Source organism: Myotis davidii, unplaced genomic scaffold (assembly GCF_000327345.1).
Source record: "Myotis davidii unplaced genomic scaffold, ASM32734v1 scaffold962, whole genome shotgun sequence".
Lineage (NCBI taxonomy): Eukaryota > Metazoa > Chordata > Mammalia > Chiroptera > Vespertilionidae > Myotis > Myotis davidii.
In genome coordinates, this window is record NW_006295559.1 from 4,622,482 (window position 1) to 4,644,660 (window position 22,179).

Consider the following 22,179-nt stretch of genomic DNA (forward strand, 5'->3'; position numbering starts at 1 on the left):
CTATTCACCTCTTGGGGGTCTTGTGAGGATTAAATCAGTTCGTGTGTGTGAAGTGTTAGCAGAGTCCGGCTTCCTGGCCCACAGTCCAGCCGCAGTGTGTTTGCAACATAATTCCTGAGCCACAATAACCCCGGTGAGACCACTTGAGTGCAGATCCACCATTTGGTATAATTCTCATATTTTTTGTTTCTTTTCTCTAGGCTTTCTTAACAATGACCCAGATCATCTCCCATTTTGGGGGGGAAGGCAACCAAAGTTTTGGTGGCCTTGTTTTGACAAGGCTAAAAAAGAAAAAAAAGAATGACCCAGAAATTTCTGCCAAAAAGTAGTAATAAAATCCCTTCAAAGTCTATACTTACCTAAAATTTTGGTAGATGTTGGAGCAAGGAGTATATATTTGGGAAGTGATCCCAGGAAGCAAAGTGGGGAAGTGAGATAGGGAAGAGAGAAAAGCCGCCAGGGGTAAGTTAATGAGAGACTCCCTCTGAGGACAACTGGGCCTCAGGCCTGCTGAGGACCCCCCCGACCCCCCACTGCAGAGGCTGTGCGGACACACCTCCACTGCCCCTCCTTGGGTGCGGGGGCTGGTGGACTTGTAACCAGACAATGAAGGGGTTCGGGCTGCCTGTCACTGCTTGAGCCAATTCAGCAGAGACAGGGTCGAATCATACATGAGCGTTTATTCCAGTACTGCTGGCGGCATGGGAGAGCAGCAGGTCATCCACAGAAATCTGCTCTGTACCCCACGTAAGCCAGCTGCTTGTATTGGGTAGAAGGACAGAGATTACATGGGAAATAGGCAGAAAGGGCAAATGGGCAGTTGACAGGCATGCAAAGGGCTGGGGTCTTCAAAGGGCTGGTGATTCTGCTTTCTGCAACAAGGTTGTTAATCTTCCCAGGATAATAGTCAGCTCCCTGGTGGGCAGGGTGGGCTGCATTTCCAGGTGAGCTCCCAGGTTCCCTTTAGAATGCGCCTTCTTTAATCAGAATAAAACAATCATGGTTAACAGAGCATGATTAATATTTCCTGCAATTCTAGCTGGTTCCTTCCCAATATTCTGCTTCTGCCCCTATCAGACTGATCCACCAGCTCCTAGCCCTCATCTCTTGAGTGCTGTCCTGGTCTTGTTTGGAGGCTGGTCTTGTTTGTGGGCTCAGCTGGCTGCTGTGACAGAAAAAACTCCCAGGCAGCGAGACACAGGTGCCTGAGGGAGAAGGCCAATGTGCACAGGAATTGTCTTCTAAAGCCACGGGTGACCATAGGGGGGGTCCAGGCAGTGTCTGCCTCAGCGAGGATGGGCAAGTGCAACACCTCTGTCCATAAAAACAAGAGAGACATGAAACATTAGTTTTGATTTTATTTGATTAAAAATGTGACTAGAAGAGGTCTGACCAGTCTGAATCTTTCAACTTCCCCCTCCACACCCAAACTTGTCATAGTCTGTGATTTTCATGGGTGGTTCCTGTAGCAACTTGTGTGTGATATAGTCTTTCTGAGTGTGTTTATCAGAAATGCTCACCACCCACTCCTCAAAGTCCACATGTTATTATGGGTAAACTCAAGTGATTTGGGGGAGGGGTGTGTCAGAAGATCTTCATTATTTCAGTATCTGCTTATTAGCAAAAAAAAAAAAAAATGTAGTTGCTGGAGTGTTTTTCTTTTGCTGTTGTCTGTTAATTAAACCAACACCATGACTTGCAATGCAAAATCTTAAGACCGTGGGATGTTAGATTCATCTGGTTAGATTTCAATGTAAGTAGAGCCATAACAGCTTGCACTTCGTTGGATGAATGAATGACTGTCAGTGTTAAATTCCATGAAAAGCAGTTATATCTGCTCAGTTTTCAGGTGAGAGAGTATGGATGTCAGAGAGAAATTTATCATCATTATTTTTAAAAGTAAAAATAATGATGATAAATTATTATCATGCAGTAGTGAAGACCTGGGGGGTGAGTAGGGGATGGGATGAGGAGGGAAGGAGGGGGGAAGGGGACAGAAGATATCTGTAATACTATCAACAATAAAAAATACATTAAAAATTAAAATAAATGCCATTGACTACGTGAAACAAAAAAAAATGCTAAAGGAAGGGAAATATGGAATAGCACATTTTATTTAGCTTTAAACAGATTTTTATTGTTTTTAGAGAGGAAGAAACATCAATAATGAGAATTATTGGTTGGCTGCCTCCTGCACGCCCCATACTAGGGATCAAGCCGGCAATCCGGGGAATGCGCCCTTGACCAGAATTGAACCCGGGACCCTTCAGTCTACAGGCTGACGTTTTATCCACTGAGCCAAACCAGCCAGGGCATGGAATAGCACATTTTAATCTACACTGTGAGGACAATAGTGTATCAAGTATGTAAGTTTGTAGACAAGAACAGGAAGGTAAAATGGGAAAATGAATACTGTTTTGCCAACACGGTTCATTTTCTTTGTAAAACAGGAGGAGAGAGGTCAGCAGCCTCCTAGAAGCAAGGACATGACCTGTCAGTGTGCGTTTAGTTGCCCTTGGCACCTTTTCTGAGCTCGGACCGAGTTACTGAGGAATTTCCCAAATTTCCTACCATCCAGTTTTGTTTCCTCTAAAAGTAGGCGAGCAATTGGGACCGGCAGGTGAAACACAATGAACATGGATGAGTGCCAAGTGAAAGAAGCCAGGCACAAAGGCCACATGTATGAACCCATTGACATGAAATTCTTTAAAAAAAGGTAAAACCATAGACCTAGAAAGCAGATCAGAGGTTTCCTAGTGGCTGCTGGGAACAGAGGGTGAGTCTGCACACGCATGAGGGAAATGTTCGGGGTGATGAAATTGTCCTGGCACTGAATTACGGTGATGGTTGCACAATTATGTAAATGTAGGAAAACTCATTGAACTATGAATCTTCTGATATGTAAAGTACACAACAAGGCTGTTTGACGGGGCAACGGAGAGGCACTGGGAGGAGAGGCACTGGGAGCTGTACGCTCCACACCATTTCTGAAATGCAAGGAAATGTCAGCCAACAATTTCCAGTTACTGTGAGACAGAAAAGCTCACTGAGGCTGGAAGGGTTGTAGCACCTCCCTCCCAAGTTACCCTCAGCAGCCCCCACAAATGAACCTCCCCAAGCACACGCTGTGGGTGGTGGTGGTGGGGGGGGGAGGGGAACTGCACTTGCTTTGCTGGAACTGCAATACAGGCCTCCTGAGCCCCTTCCAACACCTCTGCTGAGTGGACCAGCTACAGCCGTACTGTTCAATAGAAATTCAGTGGGAGCCGCACATCTGTGCTCCCCAGTTTTCTAGTAGACATATTAAAGCATAAAAGGAGCCCCGGCTGGTGAGGCTCAGTTGGTTGGAGCCTCGTCCTGTACCCCCAAGGGTGGCAGAATGGATACTCGGTTGGGGCATATATGGGAGGCAACCAACCAATCTCTCTCTCTCTCTCTCTCTCTCTCAAAGAAAGAAAAGAAACAGATGACAAAAAAGTTTAGTAATATATTTTCTTTAACCCAATATGTCCAAAGTATTATAATTTCAACATGCAGTCAATCTAAAAAATTACTAATGAGATGTTTTACATCCTTTGTTTATGCTAAATCCTCAAAACCTGATGTCGTATGCTCACGGCGCACCCCAAGTCAGACAGACTGGCTACATTTTCAGACTGGCTCAGAAACCACAGGTGGCTGTTGTATTGGATAACGCAGGCCTAGCGGTTTCCTGCTCAGTGATGATAATCCAAAGAGAATGGTTTTCATGCAAACAGCTACTGCTGACTGAAACAAACATGGAAAGGTATATGTTGAATTGTTCTGTAAAAGCAGTCACCTCTGTGATCCTCCCTTTTTTTAATGTTGTTAATCCTCACATGAGGATATTTTTTCCCTTGATTTTTAGACAGTGGGAGGGGGTAGAGAGAGAAACATCGATGTGAGAGAGATATGTCAATTGTCCCCCCCTCCACCCCGCCGCCCCCGGACGTGCCCCTATCGAACCTGCAACCCAGGTACGTGCCCTTGACAGGAATCGAACCGGTGAGCGTTCGGTTGCAGGGGCTGACACTCTAGCCACCGAGAACACTGGTCAGGGCTGTGATCCTCACTTTCTAAAAAAATTAAATTTTCACATGGTGCTGAGGAGGTTTTCAATGTACTCGGTGAGTTTCATTCTTTGGTCTTGGCAGTTAAACCCCTAAGGTCAGCACATCTAGCGGTGATTGGAATTAACATTGCAAAGGAGCCACTCTGAGACTAGGAATTACGAGGCTAGGATTTTAGCCAAGATGCAAGGATATGTCCTTTATCAAGAAACTGCATCCTGTCCTGGCAAAAGAACAGCTGTGATGATCAACAGTAATAGATCCATCTGATCATTACGATTATTGACCCAAAGCTACCAACAGTCATCTAGAAATGACAGCGTCACAGATTAAAACCTACAGTTTGAGAGGCCTCAGGTGGGCTTTCTGGTTTGGTTTCATGGGGAGTAGGATAGAATTTCTCCAGGTTTGGATAGTACAATCATTTGAAGTATTGTCAAGATTATTTTTTTTAAGTTTATCTTTATTGTTGAAAGTATTACAGATGTCCCCTTTGTTCTTTCATTGTTTTTCCATTGACACCTCCACCTTGCACCCACCCCTCCCAAACCCTCAACCACACTATTGTCTGTGTCCATGGGCTATGCATATATATGCATATGTTTCCTGGTTAATCTCTCCCCTCTACTCACCCCCACCCTCATCTTCCCTCTGAAATGCATCAGTCTGTTCCATGGTTCTCTGTCTCTGGATTTATTTTGTTCATCAGTTTATGTTGTTCATTATATTACACGATGAGTGAGATCATGTGATATTTATCTTTCTCTGACTGGCTTATTTCACTTAGCATAATACTCTCCAGGTCCATCCATGCTGTAGCAAATGGTAAGAGTTCCTTCTTTTTCACTGCCATGTAGTATTCCATTGTGTAGATGTACCACAGCTTTTTTATCCACTCATCTGCTGATGGGCACTTGGGCTGTTTCCAAATCTTAGCTATTGTAAATTGTGCTGCTATGAACATAGGAATGAATATATTCTTTCTGATTGGTGTTTTGGGTTTCTTAGGATATAGTCTTATTTACCAATTCATTGGTGGGTTCTAATCTGCCCTCTCCATTGCAGGAGAATCTGATTTATTCTACAGTATTCACTGTGCAACTTTGGCAACGGTAGCTGGTCACCCGGGTTCCTTGTGGAATTACAATGGTTCTGCCACTGCAGCACCTGGAGAAGTATTTCTTTCCCCAGAAATACTACACCCGCGTTTTGCCTGTACGCCCACACATCCCAATAAGAACACTGTGCCTCAGAAAATCGGCAGGAAGGCAGGAAGGAAGGTGATTGTTGATGTGGGAAATCCCCCGTGGCCGAGGGTGGCCTTTTGTTCTGCTCTTCCTTTCTGTGGGTTAAAACGGTGCCTTGGGATGCAGGTGTGCTTACTGGGCCCCACTGCTGTGCACCCGTCACCTTCTCTTCCTTTTCTTTTCCTCCCATCCAAGGAGACCCACAGCCAGGCCAGGTATGTCAGGCCTTCTGGGATGTGGGGCATTGTTCCACGGCAGGTGGCAGGCCCCTCACACCAAGCCCGGAGAGCGGGAAGCTCCCGCAGCAAATGCATTCCCCCTGTTCTCGTCTGCCTTGCCCCCCTGGTTCTCGGGCTCTGTAAGCTCAGTCGGCGTCCCAGGCCGCAGCGATTTGCTTTGAACTTGTGCCTTTGTCTCAACACATCCTTTTCCCATTCACACATGCGGCCTCCAGCTCACAGCACTGGGTCTGGGAATAAGAAATGCGTCCACACCCAGGGTCGCTCGGCCATTCCGACGCCAGCCGTCTCCACGGTCAGCTTCAGGGCGCAGGTGTGCGATGGTGACCAGGACGGAGTTCCCACTGCTCAGCTTCGGGGACAGCTCTCCTTCCCAACAGGGGCAGGTTCCCTATTTGTTCTTGTTCAGCAAAGGAGCAGCTTTATTTCTGAATGTCCAACAACAAAGCAAAACAAAACACACGAAGCCTCCCATCATGCTTGCTGATGCATGTCTCAGTTTAGGCTTTCCCCAGAACAAAACCTCAGGCAGAGACTTGGGTCTTGAGCACAGATCGCCTTTTTTAAAAATCATTTTTAATTTTTTAAAAAAATATATTTTTATTGATTTCAGAGAAGAAGGGAGAGGGAGAGAGAGAGAAACATCGATGATGAGAGAGAATCATTGATCGGCTGCCTCCTGCACTCTCCACACTGGAGATCAAGCCCACAACCTGGGCATGTGCCCTGACCAGGAACTGAACCTTGACCTCATGGTTCATAGGTTGACACTCAACCATTGAGCCACACAGGCCAGGCACAGTCGCCTTTTTGGGAGGAGAACCTGGAATGCAGAAGTGGGGATGTGGGGAGAGGAGTGGGGAGAAGCCAGTAAAAGGTGTGTTAATTCACTGGTTATTGTTGGGGGCAATTGGGCTCACTCTTTTTTTGTTTGTTTGTTTTTAAATTTCTTTATTGATTAAGGTATTACATATGTGTCCTCATGCCCCCATTACCCCCAAGCCTCCTCACTCATGCCCTCACTGCCCTGGTGTCTGTGTCCATTGGTCAGGCTTATATGCTTGTATACAAGTCCTTTGGTTGATCTTTCCCCCTTACCCCCGCCCTCCCCTACCTTCCCTCTGAGGTTTGACGGTCTGATCGATGCTTCTCTGCCTCTGAATCTGTTTTTGTTCATCAGTCTATGTTGTTCTCTATATTCCACAAATGAGTGAGATCATGTGATATTTATCTTTCTCTGACTGGCTTATTTCACTTAGCATAATGCTCTCCAGTTCCATGCATGCTGTTGCAAATGGTAAGAATTCCTTCTTTTTAACCACAGCATAGTATTCCATTGTGTAGATGTACCACAGTTTTTTAATCCACTCATCTGCTGATGGGCACTTAGGCTGTTTCCAAATCTTAGCTATGGTAAATTGTGCTGCTATGAACATAGGGGTGCATATATCCTTTCTGATTGGTGTTTCTAGTTTCTTGGGATATATTCCTAGAAGTGGGAACACTGGATCAAATGGCAGTTGCATTTTTAAATTTTTGAGGAAATGCCATACTGTTTTCCAAGGTGGCTGCACCAGTCTGCATTCCCACCAGCAGTGAAGGAGGGTTCCTTTTTCTCCGCATCCTCGCCAGCACTTGTCATTTGTTGATTTGTTGATGATAGCCATTCTGACAGGTGTGAGGTGGTTCTGTATTGTTGTTTTGATTTGCATCTCTCGGATAATTAGTGACTTCGAGCATGTTTTCATATGTCTCTTGGCCTTCCTTCTGTCTTCTTTCCAAAAACATCTATTTAGGTCTGTTGCCAATTGGGCTCACTCTTGCAGGGGCCCCAGAGAGGACTGGTCAAATACCCCCTGAATTGTGCCTGAAGACCCAGAGGCTGGGAGTTGTCCTGGGGGTGTTAGCTCCCCAGCCCTCTCCGTGCTCCGGGCTGCCTGTGTGAGGGCTGAGTGAACTACCAAAGCTTCAACAAAACCCTGATGTGGAAAACTTGAGGTACTCCACAGGCTTAAGGTGGGTGCTGCCAGTGTGCATGGAGACGGTTCACCCGGCCTCGGCTAAAATCCCGGACAAGCTGGCTGGGTAGCTTGGTGGATGGAGCATCATCCTGATACACCAAGGCTGAGGGCGCGATCTCTGGTCAGAGCACAAGCAAGAAGCAATTAGCGAATGCATGGGTGAGTGGAATAACAAATTGATGTCTCTCTCTTTATCTCTTTCTCTCCCCCTTCCTCTCTCCCTAAAAATCAATCAATCAATAAAAAATATTAAAACCCAGACAAGCTGAGGAGACCTGGTGTAGGACACAGAAAGCATTGGTGGCTATTCATGTGTGGTAATTAAAAGCTATCCTCTTTACTCTCCTCAAAAGACACAAACAACGTCTGTTTAAACGGAAATATCCCCAAGGCCTGACATAACTTCTGCAGCTGTCCCTTCGCATCAGGAAGATGGAATACTCAGCCGCTTACATCCTGGCAGTCAGGGCCAATGCCAGGAACCCCTTCACCGGAGCCTGACCTTCTAGCTCCTGTGTGTCCCTGTCAGAGGTGTGCTCCACTAGCTGGGGGCAGGCCACAGAGATGGCCATCCCAGCCCTGTCTCACTCTGCATCAGCCTTTCAGGAGGCGGACCCAGAGGCGTGGGGCTTGGGGAGCATTCAAACTGGTCCAAACCAGGACTGCAGTTGCCGCTGTTCGCACGGTGATGATGTCATAACTAGAGAAGGCAAGGGTAGAAGTTTCTCCTCATTGGCGCAACCAGAGAAGTCTAGATGACTGCTGAGAACTTGGGGACAGGGAGATGAAAGGTTGGGGGCTTAGCAAGGAGCCCTGGGTGCCACTTATGGGGGATACTTCATGTCAACCGATGACCTTCTAAAGCCTCTGACTCATGAAGTTATTTGCTTACAATTACTGCCAACTATAGGATTTCCAAAGCAGCAAGATCACTTTTTTTAAAAAAAATTTTGTTTATTGATTTGAGAGAGAGAAAGAGAGAGAGGTTGTGAATAAACCCACAACCTAGGTATGTGGCCTGACTGAGAACCAAACCCTCAATCTTTTGGGGTACAGGAGACCCGCCAACCAACTGAGCAACTTGGTTATTTTGATTTTAAATTGATTTGAGGGCACATTGATTTGTCGATCTGTTGTTCCACTCATTTATGCATTCATTGGTTGATTCTCTTATGTGCCCTGACCAGGGATTGAGCCCCCAACCTTGGCATATTGGGATGATGCTCTAACTAACTGAGCTACCTGGCCAGGGCCACTAAGCTACCATTTATTGTACTCAGAATTCATACACAGACCTTTACTTACATTAGCTTATTTAATACATAACAGCAAATTACATCTAGTGTCACCAGTTGACAAATGAACAACAGTGCCTCCCAGGGGCTAAGGACTCGCTCAGGGCCAAACAGCTTCTGAGCCAGCTCCTGGGAAGACAGAAATCTGGCTCCTGTGATGATTTTCTATACATATTATAGATCCAGGAAGACAGGCAACCTAACAGGTCAGCCCACACCTCTCAAAACAGGATTGCAAATGGTTCAAAGCTCAGACTTCAGAGTCTGATCATCTCTTTGAAGATCATCAGGGAGTAGAAGTAGATTTAAAAAAAAAAAAAAAGATCTCCAGGTCTTCCTTACAGTCTGTGATTAAATTTACAAAACAGTGCTAACTCGTATGGCTCAGTGGATAGAGCATCGACCTGTGCACTGAAGGGTCTTGGGTTCAATTCCAGTCAAGTGCATGTACCTTTGTTGCAGGTTCTATCCCCTATAATGGGTGTACAGGAAAAAAAAAGTCCCACCCTGTGCTCTGGGTTTTACACCCAAGTATCTGGGCTTAAAAAAATGCACACAGTCTTATCTGGTTTGGCACAGTGGATAGAGTGTCAGCTTGTGGACTGAAGGGTCCTGGGTTTGATTCCAGTCAAGGGCACATGCCTGGGTTGTGGGCTCAATCCCCAATGGAGGGCACGCAGGAGGCAGCCAATCAATGATTCTATCTCATCATTGATGTTTCCATCTCTCCCTTCCTCTCTGAAATCAATAAAATATATATATATTAAAAAATCAATTAAAATATTTTTTAAAATGTATAAAGCAACAATAAGCAATGTATGGATGAGTTGTGAATGTTTTGTCCTAGATGTTTGTCAGGAGAAACTAAATGTTTTCTAGAAAAAAATAACAAGTATGTGAAACAGAAATGTTGCTTTGTGGCCTTTCTACAAGATGCATTTGTGTCCTGATTACAGAAATCTGCTTAGTCTTTGGGTCGCGCTTTTATATTTGGCAGAAAATTTCAGAGGTTTGCATGAACAAGCTTCCTTGGGAAAGTGTGGAAGGAAGAGCTCTGTGCACACCCAGCAGAAACGAAACTGCTGGCTTGGTGGGTTTGCAGGTCTTCCTACGACACGGAGGGAACCCGGTTGGACATCTACACTGGCCTCTGGGGCTGCGGTCGTCCTTTTTCATTGTGTGTGTGTGTGTGTGTGTGTGTATTTGTGTATAAATATCTTTGAAGATCATCAGGGAGTAGAAGTAGATTTAAAAAAAAAAAAAAAAGATCTCCAGGTCTTCCTTACAGTCTGTGATTAAATTTACAAAACAGTGCTAACTCGTATGGCTCAGTGGATAGAGCATCGACCTGTGCACTGAAGGGTCTTGGGTTCAATTCCAGTCAAGTGCATGTACCTTTGTTGCAGGTTCTATCCCCTATAATGGGTGTACAGGAGGCAGCTGATGGATCATCAATGTTTCTATCTTTCTATCCTCTCCTTTTCTCTCTCTAAAAAATCAGTTAAGCACTAGCTGGTTTGGCACAGTGGATAGAGTGTCAGCTTGTGGACTGAAGGGTCCTGGGTTTGATTCCAGTCAAGGGCACATGCCTGGGTTGTGGGCTCAATCCCCAATGGAGGGCACGCAGGAGGCAGCCAATCAATGATTCTATCTCATCATTGATGTTTCCATCTCTCCCTTCCTCTCTGAAATCAATTGAAATCAATGAAAAGATATTTTGAAAAAGCCCTGGGCTGGCTCTTTCCTCCTCTTCGATTCAGCACATTTCTAGGCTCTTTCCTAGTTGGTGCGCTTGTGTGTGTAATTGGTATGGATTTCTGTTGTGCCCCATCCAACCTCCCAATGAACCATCAGGAAGAAATTTCTCATCAGCGTTACAGACAAGTAATGAGCTGGCACATAGTAGGTGCTTCATGGAGTCAAAGCTTCTCAGGATCGAAAGAGACTTTAAAGGCCTTGAGCCTGCTGTGGACTTCTGTGGTTTTCACCCGTTCACTTTGCCGCAACACTACTCAAAAGAGGTCTCGATAGATTTTCTGTCTCCATCTGCCCACATCCAATGTTTTCCTCAAACCCCTCCAGCCTGTGCTGAGTCCCCTACTCACTGAAATTGCTCTGGTCAAGTGTTCAGAGAGATTTTGTAATCGCTGAATTCGATGGTCACTTACCTGTGTGGCATTAAGCACATGGACCACTCCTTCCAGCTTGAAATGTTCTTTTCAGGTCCTGAAACCAGCTTCCCAGCTCCCATCTGTCTTACCAGCCACTCCTTAAAGCTCTTTTGCTGACTTCCCGGACTCTATTGCTTCTGGCTTTAGCCTAGCCGAGGGCTCTCTCCTCACCTTCTCCCTGGAGATACTGCTTCCTGGCCTCTGGCTTCAGTGCTGTCTATTTTATGAAGATGACAAAAAAGAGGGGGAGGGGGGGCTCCATAGTAAATCTCACTGAAGGTGACCCCACAGGGTGGTCTGATCATACTTTTCTAACTGGGCAGGTCCTGATGGGTAGTCATGCCTCAGGTCTATAACTTCCCCAGTGAAAGGTTATCTCTGCTTTAAGCAAGTCCTGCCCATTTTTTTGTGTGTATCTAGGTTAACACATTTTTGAAATGCCTCTTTTCAGACCCCTGGGAAGCACTCTCAAGGGAGAACTTAATCTTAATATCCTGTTATCTAGCCCAGCAGGCGTGGCTCAGTGGTTGAGCATCGACCTATGAACTTGGAGATCACAGTTCCATTCCTGGTCCGGGCACAGGCCCTGGTTGCAGGCTCAGGGCACGTGCAGGAGGCAACCAATCCATGTTTCTCTCTCTATGCCTCTCCTCCCCGCTTCCACTCTCTCTAAAACCCAATGGGAAAATATCCTGGCATGAGGATTAAAAACAAGCAAACAAAAAAGAATAAAATTGAAATCCCTCAACAAGATTTATCAGGTATCTCATGACTTAGCCCAGGGGTCAGCATACTTTTCTGTAAAGGACCAGACAGTAAGTATCCTATACTTTGTGAACACAGGCCCCATGCTGTGAGAAAGCAAAAGCCACTCAGAGAGGGAGAAGAGGAGCAATTCTGGTCCTAGTCTCAGAAGAGCCCGGCCTGAGGTGCTGACTGCGTCCTGTAGCGGCCAGCTGGAGTCGCACGGAGCAGAGGACTGCCTGCTGCAGTCATTGCGGAGAATTGTGAGAGAGAAAATGGTCGTTACCTTAGGCCTCCGGGTCTTAGATAATTGAAACATGGGGCTTCAAACCCCCCTACCTAGCTCCTTCCTCTCTCAGTCCCTGCTGCTGTCTCTGCCAGGAACACGCGTCCCCCAGGTCTTCACTTGGCTGGCTCTTTTCAGCATTCAGGTTGGCCTGGAGCCCCTCAGTTTTTTGTTTGTTTGTTTGATTGTTTTTCTGCTTGTTTGGGAGGGAGGTTAAGAGGAAAAGCCACCCTTTATTTACTTCAACCCATGTGCCCACTATGGGCAACTAACATAATCATGACACAAAATTCAAATCACTAATAAACTGACCACACACACCTTCCTTTTAAAACCATGTTTCACCCGGCCAGCATGGCCCACTGGTTGAGCGTTGACCTATGGGCCAGGAGATCACGATTCGATTCCCAGTCAGGGCACATGCCCAGGTTTCAGGCTCCATCCCCAGTGAGGGGCGTGCAGGAGGCAGCTGATCAATGAGTCTCTCTCATCATTGATGTTTCTGTCTCTCTCTCCCTCTCTCTTCCTCTCTGACATCAATAAAAATATATCTAAAAAACCAACCAACCAAATTTCTACTTGTCTTTTGGGCCAAAGTCTTTGTTCATTATTCTCTCTACAGTTGTCAGGCTGCAACAACATAATGGAAGTACAACACAAATAACAAAAATTGTTGGCAAAGTGAAATTGTTGGTCTTACAAAACAGACAAGATTTCAAGATTAGGAAAGCAGTTTTGGGGAACGGCCCTCATTATTGGCAAAGCCATTGACAAATGAGGAAATGGCAGTGTTAGACCTGAGAAAACCTGTGAGGATGAAGACCAGAAAGATACTGCATAGAAGAATGATGTTAACCTCAGAGGGGGAAAAATAAATGCCTCAAATCTTTTTGCCAAAGTTATACTGTTTATGATTTTTGCTGTGAAAGCCAAATCATAACTGAATAATTTCCTATTATATGATCCTCTAATTTTATCAGAAAGAATATGCCCCCAGACCCTCCAATATGATAGTGGATTGATCATATTTGTGGTGGTTGTTGCTACTCTTAGAGTGAGCTGGTGGCACTACTCTTACCTGGCTTCTTGTCTAAGGCCCAACCTCTGAATGTTGGTTTCCCGGAGCTTGGTCCTGGTTCTCTTCCCTTCAGCATTTGCCCTTTCCTAAGTGATCCCATCCAGTCCCTTGGCTCGAAACGCCATCTACGTGCAGTTGACGCTCAAATGTATATCGGTAGACTTGGCCTGCGGGTGTACTTTTTAAATCCTCTCCTGAGGATATGCTTATTGATTTTAGAGAGAGAAGAAGAGAAAGAGAGAGAAGTATCTATGTGAGAGAGAAACATCCATCCGTTGCCTCCCATATGTGCCCTGACTGGGGATTGAACCGGAAACCTAGATTATGTGTCCTGACCAGGAATGGAACCCGCCTTACAGTGCATAGGATGGTGCTCCAACTGACCAAGCCACCTGGCTAGGCAGGTGCATATTTTTGTACTTGACATGTCCACTTGAGTGTTTCATAGGCTCTCAGACTGAAGTGTCCAAAATCATACCTCTTGATTCCACACTTGTTTCTCAAGTCTTCCTGATGTCACTCAGTAAATGGTGGTATCATTCTCAAGTCAAAATCTGTAGTCACGTTTGATGCCTCTGACTCCACCCACCCCCACCTCTAATGGAACAGCAGGTTTTGTGGGTCTATCTTCCAAATACATCCCAAATCGACTCCACTCCATCTCCTCCCCACCACTTAGCCCAGGTGGCCGCGTGGCTGGCTGGGGCCCTGGGACAGCCTCCTCCCTCGGGTTCCTGCTCCCACTCTGCCTTCATGGCCGTCCCATTTCTACAGAGCAGCCATGCTCATCTTGTAAACATTTGGGTCAGATCGTGTCATCCCTCAGCTTCAATCCTTCCATTGGCTTCTCAGCCCATTCATAAAAATCCAAACTCTTTCCTGGGGCACCACAGAATCTGGGTTGTGCCGAAGTCTCGTACCTCATTTCAACACTCTGTCCCCCTTGCTCACTCGCTGGTCGTGTCTTCCGGGTCTCTGCTATCCAGATCACACTTTCCTGTAAAGTGTGGCTGCCTGATTCCTTCTCGTCACCAAATCTCAGCTCCAATGTCACTTTCCTAGAGGCCTTCTCCACCTCCCATCTAAGGCAGGACCCTCCCTGCCTCAGCCTTCTTTTTTTGGTTACCTTTTTTTTCCTTCAAAGCAACTATTGGTATCACTAGCTACAACTACTTTGCTTGTTTATGTATTTACTTTTTCCCCCCCTATCCTTCCTTAGACGATAACCCCCAACGAGGGCAGGGATTTTGTCTCATTTGTTCACTGCTGTATCTTCCTCACCAGCGGCTCTCCCATAATAGATGCTCAGTAAATATTTGCCAACTAAACAGTTTTTAAAATACAACAAAAGTCGCTTATTTCCCCAATTTTAAGTTTTGTTTTTCAGGGTAAAGTCTCAGGAAAAGCCTTTTTCACTATTTCATGTGAAATTTTGGTTTCCTTGATAAGTGGATTGATTTATGTGGCCTTTTTCTCTGCCAGTGATCTTTGAACAATGAAGATCTCCTGTGTTGTGTATTTCCTGCCCTGGCCAGACTAATAAATCTGTGGAATAAATAAGCGAGGGCAAGGCTGACATGATTTGTTCTTGGTTAACCCAGCCTTGGTTACACAATGATGAATCATTTTTCTTCCAGGGCAAAAATGCCCTTTCCCCTTTAAAGTCCATTCTAGAAGCATGTCTGCAGTCTGCTATGCTCACTGGTTTGTGGTGTATGGAACCCTCCTTTCGTGTCGCTAGGGTTCCAGCGCCATTTATCCTGCAGGTCCTCTAAGACCACAGATGACCATCGGAAGTCTCCCTCCTGGGTTCTCTAAGTACTCTGGCCTGTCATTCATCTGAGTCCAGAGAGTTGAGTTTAATTCAATTTAAGAGACAAATAAAGGCTCTCATTAGAGGGGAGTGGCCACAGTGCGCGACAATTGGGCAACACACTGATGTCACTGGATCATAGAACTAAACAGACGCCTCGTTAATGTGGAGGCTCCGATCCCTTTCAAAGAACTGGCTTCTGTGGGTCCTTCAGTTCTGAGAGCCGGTCACCTGGGGTCAAGACATATTGTTGAAGGGTTCGAGGTCTGCTCTACAATTCTCTCCCATCTTGTCACACGATTGTTTGGAGCCGGTGGGAAGAGAGGGAAAGTGAGAAGAGGGCAGAGGGAACCAGCTTCCCACGGGGTGCTGAGGCAAGGAGGGAATTCGCTGGGTAAGTGGTTTTGACAACAGGGCTCTGAGGCTCGCTGGAGGGAGCATGCACTTCCTCCAGGGGTCAGCTGCTCCCCGCAGCTCCTCTGGACTCTTGCCACGCGGAGAAGCGTGAATTTTCCTGTTGTAAAGCCCGAGTTTTAACTGCTGGCTCAAATATCTAACTGGGCAACACAGGCCCCCGGGTCTGATCCAGCCAGGAGTTGGGAGGGTGCCACCTCTGGCCGAAGGCACTATGTAAAGCTGACAGGTGGGCCACGAGAAGATGCTGATGGTCAATTTCAGTCACTGCTACCAGGATGTGGTGTGAACACAGCTTCATTTCCTTCTTCGTCCACAAGATCAGTTTCTCTTCTTACAGGGGTTAACAAACAGATCAGGTTTGGTTTTTCTCTCTTACATTGGTGTTGCAGGAAATCCTCATTTAAATGCCATTGATGTTTGACAGAAAGAGCCTTAATTTATGTGGTTGTGGTCTTGGGGCACAATTTTGGTGGAAGTACGTCTCCCAAGCAGGAAGACACAATGAATTTGTCATCTCCATGTTTTGGGCCCTCAAATTGGCACCTGGGATAGTGCAGGTAGTAGGTGCTCAAAAATGTATTAATGTTGCTGGCCACTTTCAGCTTGCAAATTTCACCTTAAGAGACAGTAAAAAAAACAAACAAACCCAAAACTCTTATGTAAAACTAGAGGCCCGATGCACGAAATTTGTGCAAGAGTAGGCCTTCCTTCCCCCGGCTGCTGGCACCGCCTTCCATCTGGCATCCGGGACCTTGGCTTCCCTTGCAGCCCCGGCTTCGTCCGGAAGGTCGTCCAGAAGGACATCTGGAAGGATGGCCGGTCTAATTAGCATATTACGCTTTTGTGATTATAGATACCCGAGTCCTTTAGGTTTAAGACATGGGGCAGAGAAGGACAAAAACAGGGAAACACCATGAAGTAGACTTTTGTTATGGCCTAGTCGTCCTATAAATATCACTATTTAACCTTCATAATGTCTCTGACAGGGAGATGCTGGTGTCATTGTCCTTATTTTACAGGTGGGCTCAGAGAGAATAAATAGTTTGTCCAAAGCCAGCTCATAAATAGTATGGCTGGGATTTGATCCCAGTTCAGGGGTAATCCTTGTCACTGTGATGCTCCAGGGGCCCCACCATGAGAAGAGATTGCCACTGGGACTTGGTTCCCTAGAGGCCACCAAACGTCAAAATAAAAGCTAAGTGGTCCTCAGAGACGAGATGAACTGTCACACATTGGCTGAGGCCTGTGTTGTGGTCTCCCAAAGAGTTTTGTCTGACCCTTGGATAACCTTGGTCACTATTTCCAAATACAACAGTTGAGCTTTCAGGTTTTCATTTAAAATCAGTGTGTTCTAAAGCCGAATTTATTATCTTTCCAACCAAAACGTCTATAGCGTAGACCCCAATTACCTTTATGTCCAGTCACTCAAACTAGAAGCCCGGGATTGGCTTTGCTCCTCCCCTGCCTCCCTCCAGACCAATCACCAGCATCCACAGGGTCTGATTCATTCCCACCTCTCTATCCCTTGATTCAGGGATTCATCCTTGCTTCCTGGAACTATTTCAACAAGCCCCCCCTCCTTACCCCCTCATGCCCGCACTTCCCACTTGATCCAGTTTAGATTGCGTGGTCCATTGTTAAAATCGTGGCACTGGCAGTCACCCTCGATGCCCTCAGCCCTCTCCCTCAGCCTTGCGAGACCTTGGCATTTTCCCAACTCTAGTTAAATCTCGCATTTAACCAGCAGCTGAACTTGGGTAGGAAAAACCACTCATACTGGTCTCACTGAGGAGCTCAAACCACAAGTAGGTCCCCAGTGCAGCCTGGATAGCTATTGGGCACCATCTCTCTCCTCTGGCCTCCAGTGTTGCTCCAATGCCCTCCGTGCCTCGTTACTTTCAGCTGATGACTTTGCTCATGGTTTCCCTGAGAAAGGAGAAGCATCCAGAAGGGTCATTCCTCATACTCCACCCACTAGACCTCCAGCCTGACTGATCTCCTGTGTCTCCCCTGCCCCAGCTCCTCAGTGTCCCGCTGGTCAAGTTCCCACCCTCTAGCCAGAGTGATTACATGATCACTCATCAGATAAAACCCAAACTCCTTACCATGGCCTGGAGGTCCTCCCTGGCCTACCCTCCTGCAGGCCTCTGATTCCATCTCCCTTGCTCTCTCCCTAGCTGGCTTTGCCCCACCCGCACTGGGCTTGCTTTCTCGCCAACACTTGGCGCACATTCCCACCTCAGGGCCTTTGCACATGCTGCTTCCTTGGCCGGAGTGCTCTTCTCCCAAAGGTATGTGTGGTTTGCTCTCTCATTTCTTTCCAGTCTTGGCTGAAAGTGCCCTTCCAGACAGGCCTTCGCTGTAGCCACAATAGCGCCTCCACACCTCCTCACTCAGTTCATTTCCTGCTTCGTTTTTGCCGTTAGCACTGATCGCCCTGACATATTATACATTTATTCCTTTATTGTCTCCTCCTACTAGAATGTAAGCTCCCTGACAGCAGGGAGTCTGTGTCTTTTGTTCACAATGGCACCCCTGACATCTGGTACAATGCCTAAAACATGCTAGGTGCTGAGTCAATATTTGTTAGACGAGTGATAAGCAGATGAATGAATGAATGGCGCCTTGCTTTCTCTGGTCTATAGTCCAGAGTTTTTTAGCCCTGAAGGACCTGCCCCAAACGTTAGGCTTCATCCCTGCTCCTTCCACTTTCCTCAGTCCCTTCCTGTTCCCCGAGTCCAAATGATCTCCCTCCTCCTTCCTGACCTGTCTATCACCTCCACGATTTCCTCATGTTGTTTCCTATCTGGGAAGCCCTTTCTTCCTTTCTTTGGCAAAATCTTCCTTCCTTGTTTGAGAAAATTCTGTTTATTATTCAAGGCTCAGTATCAAGGTCTCTGGCAAACCATCCGGCCCTTGCAGGCGGAAAGTGGGATGACTTCTGTGCTCTTACCGAGGGTCCCTCACCCAGGTCTGGCCAGCACTACCCCTTCCGGCCCTAAACGCGACCTCAGTGTTCTGAGGTCAGCAGATCCGCTCACTTCCTCTCAGGCTTCCGCTCCCGGGTTTTCACCTCTTTGGTTTCTCTTCTCACAAAAAAGAATGGGGAGCACGTGAGGCCTCTGTTCACATGAGGACTCGGGCAGGGCAGGATTTTCTGTGTTTTTTAAACAAATCCAGGTTTCCCCCCACACATACAGAAATAGAAACCTCCCCGACACTCACCACGGGGATGGGTGGGCCACACCAGGACAGGTGTCTCTTTGCTGGCGACCTGCTTGCTGTGTCAGTCAGGGAGGCGGCTTGGACTGTAGGTGTGTGACATCCGTGCAAAGGAGAGGCTGGATTTTAATCCCGGGAGAAACCAGAACATGTCAAGCGAGGGCCGCGACAGAGGACTGTGTACACCTAGGCCCCTCCTGCGGATGGCCTCTCCCTCCCGCGTCCAGCTGGCAGCCCGCCGTTTACCGGGAGGGGGAAGCCAGAGGCTGTGATTTCCACCTGAGAGGATTCACTTTCAGCTGGAGGAAGTGCTGGGCAGGGAACAAGCACGCCGTCTACTTCCCGCCAGTGTCAGGGCGTAAACAACCTGCAAGGAGGTAGTAAAAATAAACTGAACAGGGCGTGGGTTCCAAGCAAAGCAGGCCTCAAGGTTTTTGTGAAGGTGTCAGCCACACCTTGCCCACACCGGGCACCCTGTGGTCAGGCCCCTGCCAAGACATTGCAGCTTTGAAGCAGGTGTGTCCTGAGCCACTGGGACAAACTGTTAAATTATACTTGAAGTCTTTTAAAATGGGCAAAAATGTATGGTGCCTATAATATTCTACCAGTGGCCAGCAGGGGTCTCGGGTGGCGGGGGATGCATCTTTTGAATGAAGGAGGAAGTGCAACTTTAAACGCAAATAAAAAGGATAAGAGACCTCGAGAACCATTTCCTCTCAATCCGTGGCTCTCACACTTTTTGGTGCCAGGACCCTTTTATATTTGTTTAAACGACTGGAGATCTCCAGGAGCTGTTGCTTAGTTTATGTGGTTACATCTACCAGTGGATACTATATAGACATTAAAACAGAATTTTAAAAAATAATTTTTATTAATCTATCTAAAATAACAGTAATACATTTATGTATTGTTTGATGTTAACATCAATATTATATTTTTATGAAAATAGCTTTCAAAATAAAAAATGAAATGGTTCCCCAAATAAAAGACAGCTGGATTCTTGTATATATTCTGCATTGTTTGTTGTGATAACAGGTTGTCTGCTTTTGGAAAACTTGAACATGCATTCATGAGAGAATGACAGTGAAAAGAGCAAATACCCAATTATTAGTGTGAAAGTCGTTTTGATCTCACGGGCCTCCTGCAAGGTCTCAGGGACATTCAGGGGGCTCTAGCCCATACCTTTGGAGCCACGACTCCAGCTCAGTGCACCAGCTAAAATAAATATCAAGCCTTTGCTGGGCTTACAAGTCACTTACATGGCTTCCCTTCTTAGTATGTGCAGTAGGCAGAATTATGAGTGACCCATTTCCTGCTCTCTGATGCATATTCCTGTATAATTTGGGGAACTTGTGAATACGATGTGATAGTCACTCCCATGATTAGGTTATGTATATTGCATAGTTGGCTTTAAGAATGGGAGACTCTTCTGGGGGTATCTGAGCTTATCAAGTGGGAACCCTTAAAAAGGCCTCTCCTGAAGAATAGATTGAAGAGTGCAATTTCATTCAATTGAACACAAGTGAGATTCTCTATTGCTGGCTTTGAAGGTGAAGGGAGCCATATGTCAAGGAATGCAGGCAGCCTTCACAGCTGAGATTGACCCCTGGCTGCTAGTCAGCAAGGAAACGGGGACCTCAATCCTACAACCACAAGGAACTGAATTCAGCCAATAACCCAAATGAGCTGAAAAGGATATTTTCCTCTGAGCCTCCAGAAAGGATTGCAGCCTGGACAACACCCTGATTCAACCTGGGATTCCCTGAGCAGAGAACCTAGTCACCCCGCGCATGAACTTCAGACCTTCAGAACTGTGAGATAATGAATGAGTATTGTTTTAATCTGCTAAGTTTGTGGTACTGTTATACACCAGTGGAAAACTAATACAATATGTACTGTTTTAAATTTATTTCTAAATCACACAAATAATCATAAATACATCTTCCTTGTAAAAAAATGAAAACATTGAGATTAAAAGTTCCTTTTCACTGCCCCCAATCCTAGCCAATCTTGAGCCTCTCCATATCCTTTTTTTCTAGGGATATGGTATGAATACCGCCTTTGTTGGATATGAATCCTTCCTTCCAGACCTTTTTCTATCCATTCATGTGCATATGTATGTACCAACAGAAAATATATAATACTGCTGTGTTTTATTTATTTTTCACATTTTATCTTCAGAACATTATTGGGATGAATGGTTTTCCACCTCTCTTAGGTTATTCACAGCTAGGATGTCCCTGCTCAGTTATAGGCTCAATTCCAAGCCACCAGAGTGACATTGGTGGCTCTCGTTCCAAAGGAACCCGTAATGGTCATCTGGTCCCTGCCTTCATCCAGCACTGGAACATCAAGGAACTTCAGAACGTCCTTCACTAACTCCCCACTGATTTAAAGAACAATGAATAGGTGTGGCCTTTTCAGAAACAAACCTATGGCATGCACCTGCCTTACCTCCGGGAGCGAGGACGGATCTTTGCCAGCGGACCACAGTGCCAGCCTCTGGAGGGTGGTACCCTTGCCCAGGGAATAACCCCCCATCTTAGCTTCTGATAGAACGTCAGGAGCAGGTTTTCCAAGGTGGCGTTAGTGCTAGGCCCTCAGAAAGAAGTCCTTTCTCACGCAAGCTCAGCCTCCAAACTCACAGAGCCGATGGGCCACAAGCCTCTGTGTGAAACGTGGGCACGTCCTGCATTTCTGTAGCGGAGGAGACATTAGCAGGGGCCAGTTGGCAATGCCCTTCCTGCTTGGCTAAGCTCATCTCATCCTGTGCCCCCCTGACATCACAGAGGTCCTGACATTTTTTAGCAGCACAGACATGCCCTTTCGATCTTTGGCCTTTTGTGATGTTGAGTTGGCCAGGGAAGCTGTGGCTGCCTGCTTGCTCTGGGTGGGCAGGAGACCTTGCCAGTTCATAAATCCTTGGCTAGAGTGCGCCCATTGACAGGGGTTGGTTACACTTACCACCTCCCTGCAAAGGCTGTACCCACCCACCCGCATCCCTGGTCCATGATTTTCCATGCTTCCTGGCTACTCAGGTAGGACCATCCCACACCTGTGAAAGCACGGGTGTCTGGGTGTGGCGCTGCCCGCGGGGGCCACAGCCTGGGGACAGGAATGCACGCATGGGGAGGGGGGCTGCCCCCTTGTACTTCTGTGTGGATGGGAGCCTATGTTTCTGTTCCCCTTTCTGGTGAAATCTCCAAGCAGATACAATCACAAGGTTCACCCAAGAGGAGAAACGTGCTTTGGGCGCCTCCAGACAGGGGTTTGAGTGAGTCTTGACACTAGTCCAGGGCCACTGGGTACAGGCTTCTGAAGGTGACTTCAGGGAGTGGAAATACCCCAAACTTTCCCCCCACAGTCCATTTCCTTAGACGGCGGGGGAGAAAGCTGGCCCGAAATTAGGCGTCCAACGTGGGGTGGTCTGTGATGCATTCGGGCTGCGAAGTCAAGCGGGGCGAGGGCCCCCTGTCTCCCACGCCGGAGGCGTCCAGGGAGCGGGGGTTTTTGTGACGGCGCCCGGGGTCCCGGGGCTGGAGGGGGAACCGGCAG

The 22,179-nt window shown here is 46.8% G+C and overlaps 1 protein-coding gene across 1 annotated transcript in view; it reads left to right on the forward strand.

The window, feature by feature from the left end:
• Positions 1 to 5,237: 5,237 nt before the first annotated feature.
• SH3BP5 (SH3-domain binding protein 5 (BTK-associated)) overlaps positions 5,238 to 22,179 on the forward strand; it is an 88,083-nt gene continuing 71,141 nt past the window's right edge. The window contains exon 1 of the mRNA XM_006770211.2: positions 5,238 to 5,306. Coding sequence (XP_006770274.1) covers positions 5,238 to 5,306 — 69 coding nt within the window. The remainder of the gene's footprint in view (positions 5,307 to 22,179) is intronic.